The following is a 17,737-nucleotide window of genomic DNA, read 5'->3' as shown; positions in this document are numbered from 1 at the left end:
TAAAAATTGTCACTTTTTTTGGCTTTCTAAAATGTAAAACATGTTGTTGTAATTTGAGAGACGTAAAATGAGGCATAATATTTTAATTTGAATGCAAGCAAACAGAGACAAATTATGGCACTTTTAATTTTCCATACACCGTTCTGAGGTGGCCCCTTCTTACTAGTATAGTCTGATTGAATTAGAAATTGTTTAAATATCAACATTAAACATCAGTATTTGTTTCACAATATGTTACCATAAAAGGACACTATTTTTGCTGCATTTGAATCAGTTAAAATCATTATTATTTTACAGATATTTGCCGTTATATTCACAGTTTTGGAACATTTTCTGCCAGATTTTTAAAAAAAAATTTCTGGTGAATTTGTTTTTACAGGTCAGTTTCCTAATCCTGTGTTTTTAAGGGGCTGAAAGGTCAAATCCTGAAGTGTTGACATTTCCATACGTGCAATACAAAACTACAAAAGCAGCACGTGAAAGAAGCTGACAGTAAACATGAGCGTGAGGCTGCTCTGGTCCTGTGTTTTGACTTTGGTGGATATTTAACAGAACCTTTTGTTTCCTTTTCCCGCAGATCTCTGAGTGTCTTTGAATGTATTTCAGTGATGGAGGACGTCGCCCCCCAGTGGTCTGATGGAAGAACAGCAACGCAATGTCTGGGTTTTCTCTACTATTACATTCATGTATCTTTGCCTGATTCCCTTGTGTACCCTCCTTGAACTCCTGATAAAACACAGCATTTAGTGTACATTTAAGATATCTGTACTTCCGTCTGGTGGCTTCAGAGGGAAACGCTTCATTCTTCACTGCGTTTTGAAGGACAGCTGTGGTGACGAGTGACTACTGAAATGAAAGGCAAAGAGCTGTTAAATAGTAAACTAACCTTTGGCTCCTTTTTTTACTGGTTACACATTACAGAGCATTTAATCAGCCTGGACTCTGAAGAACAGATTTCACCTTTTAGCCACAGTTTCAAGCTGACATTGGAATGGAACAATGCCCTTTTTTTCAGCAAATAACTGCAGGAAAAAAAGTCTTTTTTAAAAATATTTTAACTTATTACTTCCTTTTGCAGACAGACTGTGATGAAGACACACATGGCAGCTCATATACAGTTTCCTTCAATCGATAATTACAATTTAAATTAAAGATAACATTAAATGAAGACATTGTTCATGTGGTAAATGACTATTCGAGCTGGAAGTGCCTAGACTTATTGGTAGGAGACAAAAACTGGTGTCCACGAGGGACTCATTATGACTGAGTCTGGTCAGCAGCAGCTTGTGGTCAACAGAATCAAATGAAAGATCGGCAAATAGCTGCGCAGTTCTGCTTTTTGTCAGCCAGAAGCGTGATTTTAGCGCGAAAGTCTTAAAACATTTCAATTATTTAAAAATTCTGGTTGTTTATCAAGTGAAATTCTTCTTTAAAACTTGCCTCAGGCTTGTGAGGCTAATCTGAAAATGAACAGAACAGCTGTCAAAAAAACAGTTGTCAACTTAATCAGCCTCCAGAAATGGAGCCGTACTTACAGAAACAGGTCAAACTGGAAGTTGAGAATGTTTATTCTATTAACAGGAAAGAAGACTGTACATATTAGCTGCCTGTTTCCCCCTTGCAAGAAAAATTGCATTTTGTTTATAAACTAGCAAAAAACCTGACAAGTTAAAAAAAAAAGGAGTTTGTGTTCTTAATATTTGCGTCATTCCACCACAAATCATCGAATTTTTACAATTTGTTTCAATCATCTCTTAGCGAAATATGAATATTTACAAAGATAATTGTGGATTTGTGACTGGATATATGAAATTTTAACCAGTTGAATCATTTTTATCATGTTTTTGTTGTGCATTGAAAGTTTATGTTTGAATGACAATAAAACTCAAACTATTTCATTATATCCAGTGGCCATTTTCACCTTAGTTTGGTTACTTTGGTTTCCGTCCTCAAGCTTCTGGTTCCTCTTTAACTTTTCTGGACAGAATTAAAATTGATTCACTTGTTTCTTCATCAGTCTACGGGTTCTCGATGGGTTTAAGTCAGGACTTTGTGGAGACCAGTCTAAAACCTTCATTCGAGCCTGATGGAACTATTTCTTTATCATTTTTGATGATTGTTTGGGCTCATTGTCGAAACTCAACTGTGTCCAAGATCAACCTTCTGCTGCTGATGGTTGATGGTACTGATGGTTCTACTTTTAGGTTTTCATGAGGAATGTGGAGATAATCTTCCTTCATTATTCCATTTACTTAGTGTAAAGCTCCAGTTCCACAGAGCATGATACTGCCACCACCATGCTTGATGGTAGGTTTGGTGTTCTTGGGGTTAAAGACCTCACCGTCTATCCTCTAAACATGTCTGCTCAGTTTCTGTTGCATCTGACCACAGAACTTTCCTCCAGAAGACCTCTTCTTTGTTCTTGTGATCAACAACAAACTTTAACCCATAAGAACCCAGACCCATTGTTTCCTTAAAGGACTTAATCAGTTAATGTCAGACATGAAACTTTACAGGAAGAGACTGTGGCACTCAAAGTGCTTGTTACACTGGTGTCACCGTGGGTTCTTATGGGTTCTGCTTCTAGAGGAAGAACTTCCTTCTTCATGAGCGTCTCAGTAGTGTTTGTGTCTTAACCTAATGAGGGAATCAGATGGGTTCTATTTAAATTGGCTCAGAGGAGTCAGCAGCTGTAGTCAATCGTAATCACTCATAAGACGTTAAGAGGCCACAGAACTAAGAACATTTGATTAAGACAACTCTCTACATCACCAAAACCAACAATTAAAGTTACTGCATGTATATTTTTGAAACCCAGCAAAAAATATTGGTGATATTTCTGGAAAAACTGTAATAAATATATGAAAGAACCCAAATGTATGATTGTTTTTTGTGACAAAGACCTCCTATCCATCCTATAAAAGTCATATTTACAGGAGTTATCAAGACTGTCATTATACACATGGTCTGAACAAGTGGATGTAAACGTTTGTATTTATATCATGTGTCACAAAACAGGAAACAAAACCAGATCATGCGTGTCTGCTTTGACGTCGACTGTGGTTTCAGATTTCTGTCGGGTGAAAAGTTTAAACCACAGTCAACGTTTCTCATGAAGTCAGTGACAGTAAAACAAAAAAAGACTTTCATAGTGATGATAATGTTGAAGATAAGAAGATTTTGCTCTTTTGCTGCATCATTCAGAACCTGAACTAGCTCCTCTTTAGGCTTTTTCTCTTTGTTTATGAAGGCACGGTATAAAATCTTTTTCTTTATGGCGTTTTATCAGTGAGTCACAGAGTGTCAGACTTTAACAAGACATGTAATCATGGTCATAACGTGGCTCTTAAACAAATAAAGGCCTTTTAAGGTGAACAGAACGACGATTTCAATCCTCTGACGTTTGCGAGTTTCCCGTTTGTGGCGTGAAGTTTTCGATGACTCATCCCGAAAACTGAACCTTTGACCAAGACTGAGGTGAAATTATGAGTCTGCTTAATTACAGAAGACACTAAAAAGAGAAGAAAGATAAGCAGAGTGGATGCCATTTACACTTTAACCGAATAACACTGTAGAAGACGCATAGATATAAATGTTATTTCATGTGGCACAATCAAATTCAAGTACTTGACCAAATGCAGAGGATGATAAAATAGACGTAGAGACTCACACAAACAAGAAAAATACAAAATTAAAGACAATAAATAAGTGGTTTGGATAATTTAAGATAAATAAAAGATCAAAAAGATTAATTACATTAAAATTATGTTGGATTTAAAAGGAATTTATAGTAAAAGAGCAGCTAAACAAAATACAACTGGATTATTAAACACGATATAAAAGGGCTACAACTCATCGCCATTTTCATCAACGTGTCGATTATTTTCTGTTATTTGTTGGAAAAATGACAATCAGTGTTTGTCAAAGCTCACAATGACACATATTTTTTGTCCAGAACCCAAAAATATTCAGTTTCCTGTCACAAAGAAGGACGGAAACCAGAAAATATTCACATTTCAGAAGCTGCAATCACACAATTTGGTCATTTTTTTCTTTGGGTTATCAACTATTTCTTAATGATAAACACAATATTTCATAATTATTTTAATAGTTCACATTAATCTATTACCTGACTAATGATTGTAGCTTGAGAAGGTGCATTTTTAGTATAAAATCATCAATATTTTCGGCTCCTCTCACATTGTCTGGCATGCTCTTCTAGCAGATAGAGGGCGTTTAACAAGCAGCAGATAAGATTTATTACATTTTCACATTCTTCACCTTTGTTCTCACTTCTGCCACACAGTGTACAGCACTGGAGAACTTGTTTAAAATCAACATATTTTAAAACACACTGAAAAAGAGACCTAAAATGTCAAAGAAAACACAATAATAATCACGGAAACTGTGACATTTTGCCACTGTGTCTTGTTGGTTATCTTAGTCAGACAGAAATGTTACTAACAGAAACTCGAATTAATGTAGAAAGTACTTATTATGCAGGAAAACAACTGATCAGAGTGTAGTTTACCTGTTTTATACAGCGCGGTAGTTTGGTCGAATCTACAGTTCAGAATCTTCGTAAAGGTCACAAGATGAATCTGAAAGAAGAAAAAGTGACGTTCAGATGCTTAAACGTGCACTTAGGTTTTGATTATTCTTTAGTCTTCACTATTTTAGCCAAACATTTCATAGTTTTAGCTCCGTTTGGGCCACAAAGATTTAAATAAGTGAAACTATATGACTACTTTTTGACAGAGCTGATTGCAACAGGCTGCAAAAGTCAAACAGATGATAGATCAGTGGCATAATCTTTAATAATTTACAAAACCAGCAAAAGTTTGGACTCAACTATTCATTAAAGGGTTTAGTTTATGTTTAACGTTGAAGACAAACTATGATATAATTCATTTGTTGCTTTAAAAACTAGCCTAATCAGAGCCAAATATGTTTGATATTTAGATTCTGAGATATTAACCTTCATGTCGTCCTGTGGGCCAAAACTGACCCGTTTTAAAGTTTGAAAATGTGCGGAAAAAAAGAATATTTTCACAGTGAAACTTCTGATGTCCACATTTTCAACATTTTTGGGAAATCTTTGAACATTTTTTGGTGGGAAAAAAAAGAAATGTTAAAAATATTTCTTAAGAACATTCACACAAAAATAAACCAAAATCCAGTGAATTTTTCTGGATTTTGGTTTATTTTTTGTGTGAATGTTCTTAAGGAGAATATTAGATGTTTTACTCATCTATATGTAATCATTTTAGATATTTTTAGGATTTTTTTGAAGATTTTTACTCAATTTTTTGAAAATATTTACAAGAATTTTCTTGCCACTTTTGGGGGATTTTTTTTTTAAATAAAATGTTTAAGGGAAATTTTTAAGGAATTATTGGAATTTTCTTTCTAAAGGTTGTGCACATTTTCTGAAATATGGGGATTGTTATTTTGCTAAATGTTCGGATTTGTTTCAGACAAGGAAACAATATTTTTCGGTGCCCGTAAATGAGGAAAACAGGAGGGTTAAACAGGCTGCTTCGTGTCTCCAGTCCTGTTTATAAAGCTCAAGAACTGGATTTCAGTCGAGGTGAGGAGCTGGGCTGCTTTGAGAACCTCAGAGTTGCATCTCTACTTTATGCAGATGATGTGCTTCTGTGCGTGTTTAAAATGACATTTTCTTTTGTTTAGATGGGGCTTATTTAGTTATAGCTGACTCTGTGTGTGGTTTGTCTTTTCAGCAGCACAGATGCCTCTGAATGATCCCAGAAATAGCTCTTTAAATGATTCTAACTCTGGACAGGAAGCGATGTGTTTCTACAAGTCTCTTCTGCAAGTGCATGTTGCTGCTTGTCACGTAAACATTACAGTCTGAGTGCAGAGATGACAAATGCAGGTTGGTTTGTGGTTCAGCATGCAGATTATTGACAGACCCGACCTCAACTGTTCAGTGTCTGAATGTGTTTACACTGCAGCCTGAGAGGAGCAGCTGGTAGATGGACACAGCACAGCCTGTTGCACAAAATGTCCCTGTAAGTTAATTTTCTGTCGCTTTCTAACCCAACTAAACTAATCTGAACCCGGTGAGATCTGCACACAACTATCCAGGTTACCAGTCTGCTGTCTTTAAGGACATCCTGTCGTCTTCTGTGTGATTCCATCGTGAGCTATTCTCCTTTCCGTTGATCTGTTGAGTTTCCAGAGACTCACATATGCAAACAAACTGATGCAGCCGATTAAATGTAGGCAACAGGTCAGCAGGAAAAAATTAGTCATCTGATACAGGGGCTAAAAAAAGAAAGAGAGGCAGGGGCGGAAAGTTGGGGGGCCGAAGGGGGCCGACGTTCAGACAGTTTCACCACCAGGGAGCAGTAAAGTTAAAAGGAAACATAAAACACTCAGTACTAATCACAAATTTTCCTGTATTCTAAAGAGTAGAAACAATACTGACATGAGTCCTGCATCTCTGTGGAAACGAAGCAACCATGACTAGAAGTCACAACGCAAAAGTTATTGCAAGAGAGCGCAAAACATGTTACAAGAACAAGAAAGAGTTGTTGCAAGTAAACATGAAAGTTGTTGCAAAGAAATGAAAAAGTTATTGCAAGGAAATGTAAAAGTTATTGTGAAGAAACGCACAAGTTATTGCGAGAAGAGCAAAATGTTAGCTCAAAGGGTAACAAAACGTATCGCAAAGAAGTGCATAAGTGACTGCAAGGAAATGCAAAACATATTGCAACAAAACGCAAAACTTATTGTGACAAAATGCAAAAGTTATCGTGACAAAACGCAAAAGTTCTTGCTACAACAAGGCAAAAGTTCTTGCAAGGGGAAGTTATTGCAGCACCAAACTTGTAGCGTGAAAACGCAAAAGTTACTGTGATGAACTGTAAATGTTATTTTGATGAAATGCAGAAGTTATTGTGAGAAAATGCACAAAGTCATAGTGAGGAAACAACAGTTATTGTAAGAAAATGCAAAACTTATTGCAAAGGAATGAATAAGCTGTTGTGAAAGAATGCAGAAGGTACTGCACAGAAATGCAAAAGTTATTGCAAGAGAAGGAAAAATAAGGAAACACAAAACTTGTTGTGAAGAAATGAAAAAGTTATTGTGAGGAAATGCACAGGTTATTGCAAGAAAACCAAAATTTTAGCTCGAAGGGTAACAAAATATGGTGCAAAAAAATGCATAAGTAACTGCAATGAAGTACAAAAGTTATTGTGAGAAAAGTCAAAATAAAACACAAAACCTATTGAAAGCAAACGCATAAGTAACTGCGAGGAAATGCTCAAGGTCATGGCAAAGAAACACAAAAGTTATTGCAAAACAATGCAGAGATTATTGTGAGGTGATAGAGGTCCTAAAACATTCTCACTGTGAAATTTAAGGGGTTCATCGAAGCATCTTTTATCTTTTTCATCACCAGAAATCAATTTCAACTAAGAAATAAAACTCTCACTATATATTATTTCTTGTTATTACAAGAGTCTTTTTGGTTTCTTTTTCAAGAAACGTTTCTCCTAATAAAAACACGCTTCAACCACAGGCTCAGTCTCCCCCCGTTTCTCCTTCCGTTTCTGCGTCGGCGTTCAGACTTTCAGCTGCTGCAATTTTCCTGCAACCCACTGCAGGAAATGCAGTTTCCTTTATTTGGCCGTCAGTGAACCTGATGTGGCAGCAGCAGGCCTCCATACCAGCAGAGTCCACGCCCCTACAGGCTGCCAGATGTGTGATCAATGATTCCCCAAGAAGCCGTCCTGATTCCCGACCCGGAGGAACAAGATCTGACATATAGCTGCGGTGGTCTGAGGAGGGCGCAGCGGAGCGGACACTTTATTTCCCACCGAGGCTCCTCCTGAAGCCCTGAAGACACGTGAGGCGGCAGGCAGCAGGGGGTGAGGAGGGTGAGGAGGGAGGAGGACTTCATTTACGGTGGATGTGAGGATCCACGTCTCAGGTCATCGGAGGACGCAGACCGGCAGGACCGCGGCGGAGAAAGGAGCAGCTCTGGAGGTTTAAGGACATTTCTTCTGTGTTTCATTTCAAATTCGACACTTTTCCGGTGTTTTTTTTTAAGACCGAATCATCCACGTGTGGTGATTTTACTTTAAATAAGGCGGCTCTCTGGAGGTTTTAGCTCAGAAACGTTGATGTAAACTGTTTGGATGAAGCTGGAAATGTAAACTGTCTGCTCTTCCTCTGACAGGACGCAGACATGGAGGAAAAGAACGAGATGGAAATCCTGTCTTCAGATACACGCGAACAAAACGGAGATTTAAGGTACAAAAAAGACACTTCAAATCCTTTATTTCTCCACCAGTTTATCGATTCTACACCTTAGTATCATTTTGAGAAACTTTACAGGAGTATAAACAGTTTTTCCATTTTTAAATAATAATAATAATAATAGATTTAAAACAACCAGAGATGATTTGCAAAGTGCCGAATATGTTGTACAATATGTGCAAAACAGGAGCTAAACTAGTAAATAAATAATTATGAAGTACTGAACAGGCTGGGCAGAACAGGAAGTCAACCTTCAAGATCAAATTCTCCAAATAATTCAGAAATATAACTACTAAAAGACACAGAAAACCTCTTGAGATGTTTATCAAAAGCCTCCACAGAGGAGGAGGAGTAGAATGTGATTGTAGACAAGAGGCCTGGAAGTCGATTAGGAACAGAGACATTCTTATTTAAACCTTATATATGTAAATAAATTAACATTTAAACTGAATTCTCCACGTAACAGGTTGTCAGTGCAGCGGTTTTATGCTTTTAATCCACTTCATTGCTCCATTTTTTCATAATTTAAGCCACCAGTTGCTTTACAGATTCAGAATATTTATAGAAAATCTAAATAACAAACAAATTATGATGTTTTACTTTATTTAAGGTTAAGATGAGATGATATTTACTGATCATAAGAGACCAAACACTTTATGAAGTTATTAAAGTCAACCTCACGTTATCCAGCTGCCACTTTAAACTCATACACATCACCAGCTAAAACCCATTCATTTACAATATTTCCAAACAAATCATCCTGCATTTCAGCTTCCTTAACGTTAATTTGAAGCTAATTGTTGTTTACTTTTACTGAAGTAGCATTTAGACTCATTGGTATGACTCAACTGTGGTATGTAAAAAAAAAACATGCAAATTATTCTGTTTTTTAAACACAAAGGCAGCAACTGATGATTGTTTTTCTTGTCGATTTGCATAACTGTTGTCAAATACACCAAACATGTGATGTTCAAAATAGATTTACTATTGACTAATGAACAGCAAAACGACTAAACTGAGAAAGAAAAACAGGATACAGGCGGTTAAAATGAAAGAATATTTTTTTTAAAAATACGAATAACGGTAAAATTAAAGTTCTAAAATGGACAAAAAATGTTAATAAAGTAATATAGGTCAGATAAATAGTGATTATGATTGAATAAAGTTGAAAAATATTAATAATTAAACTTTAAAATTCTAGAAAACTGCAGTCTACAGGTACAAGCGGCAACGAATAATCATTTTCATATATGATTACACATAGATGAAGTTAAAAATGATTTAGAGACTAATGTAGACAAGCACACATTAAATTAGAGACAATTAATTAATAGTTGAGATAAAAAGGTAAACAAAAAGATAATGTGAGCAATAAATCTAAACTATGATAACTGCATGAATTGTTTATATTAAAACGGCCATAAAATAAAATAGAAAGAGATCATTAATAATAAGGATAAGCAAATAAATTGCATATATAAATACTTGAAGATCATAAAGCACTACATAAAACGAGATGCAAATTATCACTTTTTTAATTAATATGTATATTTTTTGATTAATTAATTAGAAAATGGTGAAAAATGTTTCCCATAAATGCTGAATGCCTTCTCTCGTCTACGGCGCAAAGATATTCAATTTACCCTCACAGAGAATCCAGAAAATATTCACATTTAAGACTTCATTTTCAGATTTTAACCAAATAATCGATTATCAGAATAGCTGGCAAATCGTTTGATGCTCAATTAATCGTCGCAGCTCTGTTGGACGTCACGATGGTTTTATGTCCAAAAGAGAAAATGAGGATGACGACGACTCGGAAGGAAAGAAGAAAAAGAAGAAGAAGAAGAAAGCAGAGCAGATGCCGATGGTCGGACCCATAGCCTTGGTAAGTTCAGCTGAACTGTGGTTTACGATTGTTTTTCACTTCCCTGGTTTATGATTCACAGTTTTATAGAAATGAAATGTGTGTGTTTGAGGTTAAATGGTCAAGAGTGATGTTACAAGTCCTGCTGTAAGACTGTAGATCGACTGTACTCTGTAGACTTAGAGTTGGACCCTACAATATCATGTAAAATAAAAATTATTCATACTATTTAATGCTCAGACCCTACAATATTAAGATCAGGACCCCTACAATATTACATACAATGCAAACTTATCTAACTATCCGGGTCTAAGGGTTATCTAAGGGTTCAGGCTCTACAATATTTGTTTTGTCTAATTATCTGTCTACTTAAGGTTTGGACCATGCACCAGTCAAATATTTGTGTTAGGACCCTACAACATTATACACTTTTATAATTGACCTGACTAATTTAGATCAGTAGTTAAGGTTCATACCCTACAAAATATACATGAAAAACCAAACAAATCCCAAGATTTCATATGAGCAGGCAGGCTGACAGTAATCATTTGATAGTAAAAATGAACACAAACAAAATCTCTTAGCGTTGATAGTTAAAGATTAAGGTTGGGACCCTACAAGGTTAATAATTCTGCATATTTTTATAGACATGAGAAGTTCTGTGTGTTTGTGTGAGGCTATCGGGTGGAGAGTGATGTTGAAAGTTGTGCTTTGGGGCTGTGTAATCTATCAGGAATAACAGTGAGGTGAGTGTTTGTGAGGTAAGAGGGGAAGTGTGGAGGGAGGATGGGAGTGCAGCACATCCTCCTGTTGTTCGGCTGAACTCCACCAGCCTCCTGCTGTGAGCGGAGAATAGCTGCTTCCAGCTCTGGTTTCCTTCTTCAAGCTGCTCTCTTTTGGTGTTTGTCTCTTTCATGTGCAGTTCAGGTTTTCGGACAGAGTGGACACGCTCATGATCGTGGTCGGGACGTTGATGGCGATGGCCAACGGCGTGGTGCTTCCTCTCATGTGCATCGTGTTCGGAGACATGACGGACAGCTTCGTCTCGGACGCTGCAGCCGGCTTCAATGTCAGCTTGTTCCCCAGTGCGTGTCCACATGCAACCCACTCAAATGCATAAATAGGGAAAAACGTGGGCCCTTTTTAACTGTGTTTTTGTCACCTTTTTGTTTTCAGATTTGACAGACATTTACGCAAACAGCACCTTGCAAGAGCAAATGACGGGGTAAGGCTTTATATGTTTCCTCAGGGTCGATATTAGTAACAGATTAAAAAAAATAATTTATCTGACTAATTAAGTTTGGCCCCTACAATATCTGTTAAACAAATTAATGTGACATTGGGCATTAGTATTAGGACCCTGTGATATTATTAATTATGAAAATGCACCTCACAAATTGAAATATTAAGTTTGAAACCCTACAAAAATACATAAAATAAAAATTTAAATGCTGTGATTAAGTTCAGACTGTACAATATTACAAGATATGCAGATTTACCTGACTAATTTAAATGTTACGGTTCGGACCCTACAACGTTATTAACGTGACCGTTCAGGCCCTACAATATTATTAATTGTGCAAATGTACCTGATTAATTAAATTATAATTAAAGTTGTAACCATATATTATCATTAGTCATGTCAATGTACCTGACTAATTTAAATAAGAACCTTAGAACCCTACATTTACATTACATTGTAGGGTCCTATGGTTCATAATTAAATATACCCGACTAATTTAAATATGAACATTAGGACCCTACAATATCATACATGGAAAACCCAACGGCTCCCAAGATAGTGATGTAAAGTAAAATTCAAAATATCAGATCCATTATGTGATCAACAACAGAGCCAGGTGAAAATATCTTTTCTCTCCTGGCAGGTTTGCCATCTACTACTCCATCATGGGTGCTGTGGTTATGGTCGCCGCCTACCTGCAGGTGTCCATGTGGACGCTGGCGGCCGGTCGGCAGGTCAAGCGGATCCGCACCTTGTTCTTCCACCGAATCATGCAGCAGGACATCGGCTGGTTTGATGTCAATGAGACGGGAGAGCTGAACACTCGACTCACAGAGTGCGTAACAAAAAAATCGAAACCTTCTGTTTCGGTTTTAGCGTTCTGTTTCACGCGCAGAGTTTCCAGAAAATGTTTTTTCTTCCAGTCATGATTCATGAATGCTACTTTGAAGATCACTGTTTGTATTTCTATGCACAGTGACATCTATAAGATCCAGGAGGGCATCGGAGACAAGACCGGGATGCTGATTCAAGGCTTCACCACCTTCATCTCGTCCTTTGTCATCGGCTTCACCAGAGGCTGGAAGCTGACTCTGGTCATCCTGGCTGTGAGTCCTGTTCTGGGCATCTCTGCTGGGCTCTTCAGTAAGGTTTGTGGATCTTTCTGCCTTTTCTGTTGCCATCCACATGTTTGATGTTGATGAATAATAATAATAATACATTTTAATTATAGGCGCCTTTCAAAACACCCAATGACACCGTACAAAGTCAATACACATTCACATTAACAATATAAAACTTAAAGATGTAAAAATGGCATTTGAAAACGTCCATCGTGTTGGTGTTTCGGATGTCGTGTGGGAGGGAGTTCCAGAGGCGGGGGGCAGAGCAGCGGAAGGCTGTGGAGCCCATGGTAGTCATACGGGCAGAAGGGATGGTGAGGAAGAGGACGTGAGAGTCCGGTTGGGTGTGTTTATGTGGAGGAGTTCAGTGAGGAACGGAGAGGCAAAGTTATGGAGGCCTTCAAGGTTAGCAGCATGGTTTTATAGATGACGCAGTGTATGATTGAGAGCCAGTGAAGTTGTTGTAGAACAGGAGTGATGTGTTGGAGAGACGGTGCCCTGGTGATGATCTGGGCTGCAGAATTCTAAACTAGTTGGAGTTTATGTAGTGACTTCAGGGGGAGACCAGAGAGTGGACCAGGATGTCGGTGCTGACGGGTGATGGAGGGACGGACTCGGTTGATGTTACGGAGATGGAAGTATGCAGACCGAGTGATGTTATTGATGTGGGTTTGGAATTACAGAGTGCTGTCGAGGACGACACCCAGACTCTTGAGCTGAGGGGAGGGGAGGAAGAGGAGTTGTGGATAGTAATGATGAAACTGTTAGCCTTTGTGAGAGTCAAAACCTCAGTTTTGTCACTGTTGAGTTTAAGAAAGTTGGAGAAGAACCAGGATTTGATTTCCTTTAGGCAGTCACAGCACAGTGGGAGAATGGAGATCGGTTTGGTGGAAAGGTAGAGCTGAGTGTTGTCTGCATAGTGGTGAAACTGAATGTTGTATTTACGGAATATGTAACCGAGGACGAGAAGATAAACAATGAAGAGGATGGGACCAAGAACAGAGCCTTGGAGAACACCGGAGGAGAGGAAAGATGGCTGGGATGTGAATGTTCTTACCTGAATGAGAGATATGATGTGAACCAGTCCAGGGGTGTGCATGATAAACCGATGGATGCCAGCCTATGGAGGAGGACTCCGGTCGAGAAGGATGAGCATGGATAAGAGTCCGGAGTCTGCTGCCGTCAGGAGGTCGTTGGCTATTTTTAGAATAATAACTCAGTATAATTTCCCCTCTTGAATAGGTGCTGACGAGCTTCACGTCCAAAGAGCAGACAGCTTATGCCAGAGCTGGTGCAGTAGCAGAAGAGGTGCTTTCTTCCATCAGGACGGTTTTTGCCTTTAGTGGTCAAGAGAAAGAGATTGACAGGTGAGTGCACAGAGTATACAGCCAACATACAAAAACAGCAGGGAAATACTGTATAAAATAAATAAAGCAACATCGGTCAACACAGTGGATGAAATAAAGCTTTGTTACAACATGAAAGCAGTTTTTTTTAAAAGATGAATTTTGTTGGAATTATCCCTCTGAACTCTAAGCAGTCTTGGTTTTCTTCATTTAAAGCTCATTTTTCACTGCAATATAAAGTCCTGCAGCTCTATTGAAAGGCAAAAACCACGAGAAGCCAGATTTTCTTCATTCCTGATTAATTGATTTTACGAAATTTTAAAAACCTAGAAAAACTATATGCAAGACTTTTCCACAGGTGTTAATAATACTGTAAAAAAATGGGAGCTCTACATACCAAATATTTTACTACTTAGGTTTTTAATTTGTTTTGAAGTATACACAGCCTGCAGTCAAAAACGCTCAGAATTTTTGTCACATGACTGTTGGGCGCAGCTGATTCAGTAACAGCTTCATGATTTATCTGAGGAGCACAGAATTTTTTGTTTTTTACAGAATTTGATTTGAGCGAACAGTATATTTTTGACGATTTAAGAAAAAAACAGACGTAATAAGCAGATTTTGATGAAATATCACCGTTTTAGGCTCGGATTTTCCAACAGAGCAGCACATTACAATTTCCATTTTTATTGTTTCTGACTCTGATTGATGTAACTTTAGAGGATAACATGCCTTTCATACATTCATATTTTTCGCTCAACAGCACGACACATTTGTGTGGAGCAGTTAAATAAGAATCCATAAAATGATCACAGTCTTGCCAGAAAAAGGCTGGAACTTAATAAACCCCTGGAAAAATTGAATTAATGTTTCCTGCATCCAGTCTACATCCCTTCATTTGCGTGTGCTGCCGTCACTGCAATCCAATTTCAAATCGACTCCTTTCAGTAGAAGCCATGCATGTGTTTTGTGCCTCAGATATCACAAGAACCTGGAGGATGCTAAGCAGATGGGGGTGAAGAAAGCGATCTCTGCAAACATCGCTATGGGCTTCACCTACCTGATGATCTACCTGTCCTATGCTCTGGCCTTCTGGTACGGCAGCACACTCGTCCTGAGTGATGAGTACACCATCGGAAATGTGCTCACCGTGAGTAGGACGCAGTGAAGTTCTGCATTACTTGTGTCATTTGAAAGGACGTCTGGGTGTAACTTGTTCATCTTTTTAGGTGTTTTTCACCGTGCTAATCGGAGCTTTCACGTTGGGACAGACGTCTCCAAACATCCAGACGTTCGCCAGCGCCCGAGGAGCTGCACATAAAGTGTACGCCATCATCGACCATGTAAGAGAAGCCGCTTTTCGGAAAAACCTCTGCTGCTGGACAGTTGTCAGTTTGCATTATTGCACCCGCAGTCTGGACTTTGGCGCTCTGCAGAGCTGCTTTGATGCTGCAGTCAGTAATGAAACGCTGGATTTTGCTCTAATTAGAGCTCCTGCTGTTTGAATGAAGGACCAGCAGGTCGTCTGGTGGATGTTTCACAGCCGAGACTCTCCTCAACCTTCTTCCACTGACTGAATTCTGCTTATTTTCCTAAAAATGACTGCACAATGTGATTATTAATACGGTGAGATTATGACAGACACCAGTTTTTCCCGTGCAGACAAAGGCCTCTTCAGTAAGCTACAGAAACATGAAGCAGAACCAGTTGGTTGAACTGAACCACTTTTAGGATAGTCTGAGACCAAGTCTCGCCTGCAGTTATTCTGTGACAGCTCAGTGTTTAGCCTGCAGTGGTTGTGTCAGTCTCTCACTAGGACAATACACTCAAATTAGTTTAGAAATGCCGATGCAGGATACGAGAAACTACTGGCTTCGTAACACATCTGTTTGCACATGAACACAAACGCACACAGCCTCAAGCAAAACTGAAAAAGCATTTTTAGTTGTTGTTGCACTGTGGACAGATTTTTAGTCACAGTAGGCTTATTTTTTATTGACTTTATCTAGTTAGTTTTACTCCTTTGTATCGATTAAACTGTATAGGTTGTCCTTGTCTTTTACTGGGAAGCATAAAGGCGCTCTAAAGATAACTTTTACTGTCTGTCCAAAGGGTTCAGGCACCCAAGCGAGACATTAAACATTCTCAAATAATCATCAACACAGAGCTCAACCTTTCTCAGCAGTGAAGCAGGAGGCAGAATAACACAGTTGTGTGTGTGTGTAGCGGTGAAAACACAAAGAGCTGTGGAAATAAACATTAGCCCTGTTAAACACACCGGGCCTAACCTGCCTTCCTCCCATTGTCTGTTTGAGGTCATGATAAGAGTCACGTTCTTGATCTCACCAAACTACAAACCAGAACAGAGCCGAGGATTAGAAGTGAGAGAAATGCTGTTGGCTCTTTGTCTTCACAGAATCCGACCATAGACAGCTATTCAGAAGATGGCTTCAAGCCTGACTTAATCAAAGGAGACATAGAGTTCAAGAACATCGACTTCAGCTACCCCTCGAGACCGGACGTCCAGGTACGTCAAAGCAGTCCACAGACATGAAGCTGTTACCCAAATGATCCTCATAACTGAGATTGTTATCATTTGCAGATATTACATAACTTGAGTCTGGATGTGAAGAACGGACAGACCATCGCCTTAGTGGGCAGCAGCGGTTGTGGTAAAAGTACCACAATCCAGCTGCTGCAGAGGTTCTACGATCCTCAGGAAGGAGCTGTAAGTGAGACTTTATAAAGTACTTTGTGCAAAGGACTCAGTATTTATCATTTCATACACAGATGGGCAACAGTTGACATTAAAATCAACCAAAGTAGAAATTCAGTGCAACAAAAGTAAATAGACCTATCATCAGTAAAACTGAGTCCACCCAAGATTTCCAGTCACCCTAAATGCATGAACACGGTTCTAAAAGGAGCCACTTCTATCTGCATGTCTGCATCATGGCTCCATATGAAAGAGAATTGAACAGAGGAACTGAAAAATTTAACTGTCAGACTTCACAAAGATGGTAAAGGATACAGGAAGATCAACTAAAAATCAGTCAAACACAGCTGCAGCAGTAATCAGGAGGAGCCATAGCCTGGTCAGGGCTCCAGTGGTCATTCTCCTGAAATGACTCCACAGACAGTGAACGACTTTTACAATCTGTGAAAACCAGACAGCAGCTGCTTCAGACTTGGAGCAGGAGTTATTAATGGAAATCAGAGTTTCTGTGAAGTTCAGACAGTTTGAAAGAAAGTTCAGAACATCAACGTCTATAAATGGCATCAAAGTAAAACACCTCTACACTCTGTTCAGTACAAAACTGGAAGATCAAACTCTGCTAAAAGAAGCCTGATGAATGTTGGAGAACATTCTTTGGTCAGATGAAGATACATTTATTGTCCTTAGATGGAGTCCAGCATGTTTGGTGTGAACCTGACCAGGACTACCACAGTGAATTCATAGACCTGACAGTGAAGCACAGAGGTGGGGGTGTGTTGATATGAGGCAAAAGGTGTTGGGAGATGACATTTATCGACGAATGTCTGTGGATAAACCAAAATACTGGCTGACAAGATGACTCTTAGTCTTCAGAAGCTGGAAGAAGAGGAATATTCCAGGATGGCGAATGACTTGAATGCAATAGAAGACCTTTGGGGGTATTTTAAAGTAACATCGGTTCCTTCAATAAAGAGCAGCTGAAGAAAATGTTCCTTAAAGAATCTATAATAAAGGTGGACATACAAAGTCCTAAAAAAATAAAAGTAATGAAAGCTGTACTGACTTTTGTTGCATTTAGTTCCTACTTTGGAACTTTATATGGTAAAACTGAACTGTTTACATCAGAGCAAATACCTGCTGTTCATTTTAGAAATA

The 17,737-nt window shown here is 38.5% G+C and overlaps 1 protein-coding gene and 1 long non-coding RNA gene across 3 annotated transcripts in view; one reads left to right on the top strand and one right to left on the bottom strand.

Moving 5' to 3' along the window:
* Nucleotides 1-1,550: 1,550 nt before the first annotated feature.
* LOC127536346 (uncharacterized) overlaps nt 1,551-17,737 on the bottom strand; it is a 22,487-nt gene continuing 6,300 nt past the window's right edge. Inside the window, exons 2-4 of the long non-coding RNA XR_007945348.1 lie at nt 13,578-13,857; nt 4,532-4,601; nt 1,551-3,511 (exon numbers count right to left, since the gene is read on the bottom strand). This is a non-coding gene — a long non-coding RNA (uncharacterized LOC127536346). The remainder of the gene's footprint in view (nt 3,512-4,531; nt 4,602-13,577; nt 13,858-17,737) is intronic.
* The window catches only part of abcb4 (ATP-binding cassette, sub-family B (MDR/TAP), member 4), a 24,771-nt gene continuing 14,773 nt past the window's right edge, over nt 7,740-17,737 (top strand). The window contains exons 1-12 of one of the 2 annotated variants that reach the window (XM_051956299.1): nt 7,740-8,016; nt 8,210-8,283; nt 10,084-10,177; nt 11,079-11,241; nt 11,333-11,381; nt 12,043-12,234; nt 12,376-12,547; nt 13,763-13,887; nt 14,845-15,016; nt 15,096-15,209; nt 16,283-16,393; nt 16,469-16,594. In XM_051956299.1, the coding sequence (XP_051812259.1) occupies nt 8,219-8,283; nt 10,084-10,177; nt 11,079-11,241; nt 11,333-11,381; nt 12,043-12,234; nt 12,376-12,547; nt 13,763-13,887; nt 14,845-15,016; nt 15,096-15,209; nt 16,283-16,393; nt 16,469-16,594 (1,383 nt within the window). In that variant the 5' untranslated portion in view covers nt 7,740-8,016; nt 8,210-8,218. Of the gene's footprint in view, nt 8,017-8,209; nt 8,284-10,047; nt 10,178-11,078; nt 11,242-11,332; nt 11,382-12,042; nt 12,235-12,375; nt 12,548-13,762; nt 13,888-14,844; nt 15,017-15,095; nt 15,210-16,282; nt 16,394-16,468; nt 16,595-17,737 lie in introns of both variants that reach the window. The other variant, XM_051956298.1, reaches the window with a different exon arrangement.

Source organism: Acanthochromis polyacanthus, chromosome 12 (genome assembly GCF_021347895.1).
Source record: "Acanthochromis polyacanthus isolate Apoly-LR-REF ecotype Palm Island chromosome 12, KAUST_Apoly_ChrSc, whole genome shotgun sequence".
Taxonomy (NCBI): domain Eukaryota; kingdom Metazoa; phylum Chordata; class Actinopteri; family Pomacentridae; genus Acanthochromis; species Acanthochromis polyacanthus.
The sequence above is the reverse complement of the archived record's forward strand: the minus strand, read 5'-3'. Positions and strand labels throughout refer to the sequence as shown.